At 43.1% G+C, this 7782-nt stretch overlaps 1 protein-coding gene across 1 annotated transcript; it reads right to left on the bottom strand.

The window, feature by feature from the left end:
• Positions 1-4558: 4558 nt before the first annotated feature.
• FIGN (fidgetin, microtubule severing factor) lies at positions 4559-7362 on the bottom strand (the record flags this gene model as incomplete). Its single annotated transcript, XM_082056148.1, has 2 exons — positions 4559-6807; positions 7260-7362. 2 exons carry the CDS (start codon positions 7360-7362, stop codon positions 4559-4561), a joined length of 2352 nt encoding a protein of 783 aa, XP_081912274.1.
• Between the last annotated feature and the right edge of the window lie 420 nt (positions 7363-7782).

Genomic DNA, 7782 nt, shown 5'->3' with positions numbered 1-7782 from the left:
TCAGAGCTGATGATGAAAACCAACAGACACAGATTATTATACATTGGAGGGATGACTTTTCTAACAAGGGCAGAAATTGGGAGTAATTCCTTTAAGTCAGCAGGGTTATACCACCTTCGGATTGGTTTAAGTGAAAGGGTACAAGGCCCTACAATTTTTGGTGGCCTTGCTTTGTGACAGTTTATCCTTCAGATCTGAGTAACGCACTGTCCCTGGTGACAGAGCGCTTCAGAGACAGATGCAGGGGGGATTATAAGAGCAGCCCTTTACCTGAAGTCGTACGTATTTGCAAACAGTGAAAACCCTGGTCAGATCCCCAAATTTGCTTTCCATATATTCACATCTTGATGCAGGAATTAATTTGGATATTTTTGGCTACATGATCCCTTAAAGAAACATCCTGTGAAAAAACACCTGAAGACCTTGTACCATTTTACAGAGCACAGCCTCCAAACAGCTGGTAAAGACACCCAGATGGTGTTTGGCCTATGTGTTTTAGTCAGATGGTTGATTTTCCCCTCCACAGGTTTGTAACGCTCAAGAAAACATTTCGTCCATCTATCTGCATTTGAGTAGAATACAAACTGACTAATAGATAAATAATCCGTGTGAAAGTAAATAGCCTTAAAGTAAACTGCCTTCACATTCCATTGATCAGCTCAGTCAGCAAACTCTTCTATATTGTCACTAATGTTCTAAATATTTTGGAGAGAAACATGCCAGAAGTAGAGAGTATTTTCCATTTCTGTCTCACATAAGGTCATTATGAACTCCTCCTTGAATTGATATTGATTTTTCATCTTGCAGAAATATTCCTCCAATTTATTTTATTTTTGTTGTTGTAGGAATTGTTGCTGAAGGTACAAGGAAGAAAATAAGCTGATGCAGAATGGGATCCGCACATGAAAATACAATGTAGAGCATCTGCAGCAATAGGCTGGCACAGCAGATGCTCTTTAACCATTTCAGGTTCTTTAAAATCCAGGGCTGCATGGGAAGCCCCAGCCAACCACTTGGGCATTTCTGTGACAGCAGCCTCCAGCTTTGCCCAGTTCTAAAAGACAGCAAACAGCTTTCTACTGTGGAAATGTCAAAGACCAGCAAATATTTCATCCTGAGGACACCATCAGAACATATTTTGTCTCTCTTTTCAAAAACAATCCTAACCTTAGGGACCTGCTCAAGTTCAAGATCATGTTTCAGCCCTTCCTGGACACTCCTTGACAAGAAGGCTGCTGAGAGGCGTGAAGGATGAGCATCATGCCAAAACCTCTTCACTAGGGAGAAATGGAGGCTGAATGTGGGAAGAGAGAGCAAAGCAGTAAGAAGGACAGAACATGGCAGGGGGGTCAGCTAGCTTAGACCCTCTGAACTGGAGGAAATTCCATCACAGGAGTGGCCAGAAACCACTTGGAGAAAGGCTGAGGTTCCTGCTGTCAACACTACCTGGTCAAGCTCTCACCAAATTCAACAGGCACTCTCCCAGAGCAATGCCAAGGACAGCTGCAAGGAAAATATTTGGGTAGCAATCTGGCTCTGTTTTCCTCTCCTTACAGCTGCTGTGATGGGGGTGCAGTCATCTGCTTTGGTTGCCCCAAATCTGAATTGAGCCCTGGAGAGAATGTGAGTGTGTGTGTGTGTGTGTGTGTGTGTGTGTGCATGCGTGCACGCGTGCGTGTTGAACCTGCATTTTCACACCATCTCAGTTTCTGCCTGCTTCTCACTTTGGTTAACATTTGAAAAATCCATTTCCCAGAGTGACTTTTCAAATAGAATGATTTAAAGCTGGAAGCCAAAGGGACCATTCAAAATTTGTTTGCTTTTGGTTTTGCTACCGGATAAAAAGAAGAAGAAAACACTCTGATATGTAAGCTTTCATTTTACCAACTGCAAAAAAAAAAAAAAGAAAAAAAAAGTGTTAGGAGTATGGTTAGGACAAACAGTTAACAAAAGCTGTTTTATCAAAACTTGCCTGAGCCTTTCAGATGAACACAGCTCAATGGCAGATGTGAAAGGCAACGTCTAAGACAGAAATTGGGTCAGCAATCTGCAATAGTGTACTTGCCAGTGTGATCAGCATAAACCTAGAGATAATGGGGACATCAGGATCTCCCAGATATGAGGATGGTGGAATAACCAGGGTGAAGAAGTAGCCTATGGAGGTTTGGGGAAGCAGAAAGACTGGGTCGCAATAAGGACCATAGACTGTAATTGCTGTTGAAAGGAAAAATTAAAAAAAAAAAAAAAGAAAAAAAAAAAACAACAGGTGATATACTTAAGTCTTTTTATATCCTTAATGAAAGGCACTGTTTTTAAAATGGTACTTTTATGCTTAAAACATAAGTTTAAGATAGACAGAATGTTTGCCAGGAATCCCTCTTAAATTAGATTTTGGTTTATTTGCTCTGTTTTTAGCATCTTCTATCTAAATATATATATATATCTTAAAAGAAAAATAAAAGGAAAGTAATAATCGAGTCATAATTTTCCAGCAATATCACAAAATCCCTCATTAGCTTTCTGAATGCTAAATGTCTCCATTGATTTAAAAAAATGAACAAGGTCTGTACAATTTTTGAGAAGACAAACATGACCTAGTAACAGATTGGTATCTCTCTTCTTGGGGCTTTTCAGTGCATTTACTTAATGGTTTTGAATCTACATTACTTAACAGAAACATTAAACGCCAGTGCTTTGCAACAGTTTTGTTACTGTCTCTTTAAAGTAAACAAAAAAAAAATACATTCAAAAAGCAAGGCTGTTTTGTTCATGTGACGGCAGAGGCTTTGGGCAGCAGCAACATGCACTGCTCCTGCTTGGAGACATTACCCAACATCAGTCAGCTGTCACCAAAAGAGTTGCACGGAAAGCATTAAAGGATAAAAAGAAAGAGGTGGGGTGGGGGGAGAACTGAGCAAAATGCCACACATGCCAGCTAGCTTTTCCAGAAGGAAGACACAAGAGTAGGTATATTTGGAGGAAGAAAATGGGGGGTAAAGAACACTAACAGAGAGGTAAACTTAACTTCAGGGGAAAAAACAGCAGGTCTCTGAAACTCGTTTAGCAGGTTCGCATTCCTAATGTAATCTGACTTTTGTGTTGGTGGTGGTTTTTGCCCTATTTCTTACTTTGCTTTCCAAGAGAAATGTAACAAAACTGAGGTAGAAAAAATGGTGGGCACACTCCAGACTGGAAGATTCCTAATGGATGCTAAAAGAAGATTGCGTTAAGAACAATGGAGCTGTACGTACTACACAAAAACTCAACTTTACATTTTGGGAAGGGGAATAAATGTACTTCAATGGTTCAGTTTTGCTTTGTTATTTGTACTGTTTGTTTGGTCACAGTCCACTGCATTGCTATAAACAGCTCTGCAATCCATAGCTCTGCCAGCGACCTATACAGATCCCTCTCCCTACAGCTTCACCAAAATAACCTCAAAACTACGACTAGAGCCATGTAACAAAGGCCAGCAGTCACAGCCTGAGGTAATTTGCCTCTTGGAGTCCTACCAAATCTTACATTTGACTGTTTCGGATGCTAACATAAACCAATTAAGTGGCTCTTTTTTCATCTATGCACCTTCTAAAGACTGCATCACATAATTATCAAGGAGCAATATGCTGAAAACTCTTACAGTTTTCCAACAAGAAAAATCATTCTGCTCTGGTTTGATCTGACAAATTGGCAAAAGAACTGTTTCTGAATACTGGGAAATCCTTCTGTTTCTATTCTTAAAAACTGTAAAGCTTCAGTCTTATCACACTTTAGTTTTTTCCTGGATACATTCAAAGTAATTTTCCTTGCCATTTTCCAATTGTTGAGGTAAACATACATATTTCATATAAAGTAACATTGAAGCCTAGCCTATAACTCTCAGCAGTACATAGTGCTTTCAACACATTCCTTTGAGGTACTGTACAAATCACAATCACTTTCCTGAGTTTTTGCAGACAGAACATTAAAAGAAATGAACTGCAGAAATTAAGGTCCAGATTACCATTACCCTGTTTCACCTGTTCTTAGTTTAACACCGCAGAACAGACAGGATTGAGGAATACTGTTGCTCTTAGAATAGCAAAAATCTGGTTCTCTGTCGCAACACAACCGTTCATCTCTTTAGTCCAATAATGTTTGAAGTTAAAGCTCTTTATATTAGCACATGCCACCAATGTAATTGTGAGGCAAACAAAAAATAAAGCACCACTTCAGGCACTTGACAGCAACTAAATCTCAAGAACAGCAGAATGGAATCAACACACAGGGTTCATGTCCTTCTGAAATCAACCCACTTGCACCTTGCTCCTTGGTGAGTATTGTCTAGCTTGAACAGAACTGAGCATCAACATGCGCTTTCTGTCATGTGTGGCTTTTTCAGATCAGCAGCTCTTGTTTGATGCGCTTTTCCTTCAAGTCTACCCTGGCTCTTTAGACGCAAGGTAAATTGTAGTCTTCCCAGTACCCTTTGCAATTTTAACACTACTGAAAAGGGTTCTCTACCCTATGTAGCAGGTTCTGTGTGTGCCAACATTCATTACTTTTTTTTTTTTAAGTAGTATCACTGACTGCAACCAAACATTTTGTTCCATTCAACATATGTATCAAGCTCTTTTTGAGATATGCTAGGCTGTATCTTGCAGAATGCATTTTCAAAGTCTTGATATGTAACTGGCCTCAACTGGCTGGGCATAATGGCTGAAAGGTCTGTGGCTGGCATGGCGTGGAGTGGGCCCACCACGGCTTCCTGACACAAGTGAGCCACATCTAGTCCAGAAAAGCCTTCTGTGCGCTGGACAAGCAGTGCAACCTCCTTGTCATTGAGACAGTAATTGTGCTGTGAGAGCAGTTGTACTATTATCTGGTGCCTCGCTGTGCTGTCAGGAAGTGGGATTAAAAGTCGTTTCATGAAGTACCTTCGAAGAGATTCATCAATTTCTTCCGGTTTACTCGTGGCGCAAATTACTACTATTTGGTCCTCAGCAGAAGTCAGTACAGTGTCCAGCTGCATAAGGAACTCGGTTCTCATCCGACTTACTGGACTGTGTTCTTCATTCACTTGAGAGGAAAGGAGCATATCAATGTCACTAACAAAAATCACTGAGGGTTGGCGACACCTTGCCACAAGGAAGGAGGCATGGACAATTTTTTCTCCTTCCCCTAACCACTTTGTGACAAGGCCAGAGCCAGTGATTTTGAAAAACGTGGCCCCCAGCTGACTAGCTATACATCTGCCCATTAATGTTTTGCCTGTTCCCCGAGGTCCAAATAAAAGGATGCTCCGAGGTAGAGCAGTCAGTCCATTGAATGCATCTGACCTCAATACTGGCCATAAAACCTCCTCCTTAATGACGGCCTTTACTAGATCTAGGCCAGCAATGTCGCTCCAGTCCACGGGAGGTCCTTGGTTGATAATCTCATTGGTAACAAGGTCAATGAGGTGTGTGTCAGTATTCTTCAGTTGCTCGTCCACAGAGTGGTTGGATGAGGTAGCTGCACGAAGTCCCGGGCCTTGCATTGGGTGAGGGAGGAGCTGCCTGTGCTCGTCACCGTGCTCATTCATTACTGGGGAGGTATACTTCCCAAACGAGTCACTCGATCTTGAACCCAGTGAGTTTTTAGCAGTACTATAGGATGGGGGTGTTAGAGCCCTACTGGACTGGCTGCTGAATTTCCTTTGCTGTTCAGAGGACATTAGCTGCTTTGTTGGCTTAAATGCTAAGGATGATGTTTCAGCACTTCTGTCAAAACCATTCCCCCTGTTTGCATTTGAAATGCTGTTGTCGGGCATTCGATACATGGGACTCTGTGTAGATCTCTGTTGGCCATAGCTGTAATTTCCATAACTGGAGTCCATTTCTCCTTGCCCTGCCATGTAGAAAGCTTTCCTTTTGAGAGAGCTGGCTGAACTGTTTGTCAGGGCAGATGGTGCGATGGGCGTCAGACCATGGCCTTGGTAGGAGTAGCTGGGGACGGTGGTGGGGGGCAGAGGGGTCGGAGCAGGGATTCCTGAAGGCAGGTATGCCGAGGGTGGCGGAGCACCCCCAGGGCTGTACCCAGGGCCAACAGCGGTTTGAGGAGGATAACTGGTGGAAGGGTAGCTGTAACTGGAGAGGTTAGAGGTCCCATTGTAGCCGGGGACAAGGGCAGGTGGTGGTGGCGGTGGTGGGGGCTGTAAAAGTCCCGAGCTGTGCAGGGGGGATGGATGAGGGGATGGAAGTGCAGGTGCTGGCTGGCCGCTGTAACTGGTATGCAAGTATGAGCCATTGTATCCTGTGGCATATTCCTGAGATGGGAGCCCTGAATGAAGACTGGGAACGGTGTGACTTCCGCAGGTGCTGCTGGAGTAACTGGGTTCAGCCAAGTTACTGGCCACCCCAGGAGAGCTCCCAATGCTGGCCGAGACATCTGTGGGGGGGAGAGCTGCACTTACCCCAGCTTTGCTGGCCGTGATAACGTCTGGGACACAGTTCATAGGATACACACTCTCCGAGTTCAGTGATGGCTGCCAGGGCTCGCTTTCATTCTTCCGGCCATTCACCAGCCCCGAGGGAGCTTCAGAATAATTGCTGAGAATGGGCCGCTCGGCTGGGCCTTCCAAAATACCGGAGTATTTTTCTGCGTACTTTTTCAGAAGATTGGAGGCAGTCAGAGCTGAGATGTCGTCGTTGGCCCAGGCGTATTGGTAGGTGCGCTGCAGGTGCCCCCGGTAGGCTTCCACCTTGTGGGCAGGGGACCGGGTGGTTGAAGTGATGTCGAAGTGCTGTTCTGGCCACTGGGCATGCTCTGGCGTCCACTGCATCTTCAAGCCTAGGGCAGCAGGAAAAAACAAAGTTAACAGTGAGATCAGCCTTTTTTGGATGCCTTTAAATGAGTTCTCAAACGTACAGTCCGTGAACCTCTTCAGCTCTCTGAAATAGTGTACTTAACACCACAAACACCACAAATCCTTAAGGGAAGAAAATGCAATGCCTTTATGAAGCAGTATAAACTGCTTGGTTTATTGTAGGAACATACACACAGAGCAATGCTTTTTCTTGATTCAGCAGGGGGTTATTTGTTTGTTTTAAAAAAATATAGGTAATGCCAGATTTCTCAAAGTAATTAAATAAGACTCAGTACGTTCTAAATTCTCTGAGTGCAGATGTATTATTAACATACAAGGCATCCAACTGCTCTGTCCTCTCTCATCATGGTTTCAGTTTTATGTTTTAACCAACATAAAAATATGAGACACAGCTGACAGATCACATCTAGGATACCTCTCTTATTTGGTACTGAACACCTAGTTAGCGCAGTATAATGCACCCTGCGCAGAACAATATGACACAGACATAGCAGGTCATTCCATAATCCAACTCTCATCTAAAGTGGTCCACGACAGTTTCAAATCTGCTTCGTGGAGTGCAGCAAAGCAATCTCCCAGGCAGCGCTCCGTCGCTTTCATCACACAAAGCCTACAACTCGGTATGAATTACAACTGGCTCCTTTCTGCCTCTCAGTTCTGTTGTTGAGGCTCTGGAAAAAAAAAACAACAAGCATGACTTGTCTGTCGGTCTCCTTGCTTGCTCTGCCTTCCTCCCCCCTTGCCTGTCAGCCTCCAGGGTACAAAGAGAGAGGGTTCAAAAAAAATAAATAAAGAAAAGAAAAAACAAACGAAGCCAAGTCCCTAAAAGTTCTCTGCCTTCCACAACTGGTTATTAAAAACAAACAAACAAACCCTACCAATAATTAAAAAAAAAAAAAAAAAGAAAAGCAAGTGTCATTTTAAAGCAATTAATCTTT

Source organism: Streptopelia decaocto (genome assembly GCF_964273445.1).
Source record: "Streptopelia decaocto genome assembly, chromosome: 6".
Classification (NCBI taxonomy): Eukaryota; Metazoa; Chordata; class Aves; order Columbiformes; family Columbidae; genus Streptopelia; species Streptopelia decaocto.
This window is presented reverse-complemented; position numbering and strand designations above follow the sequence as displayed.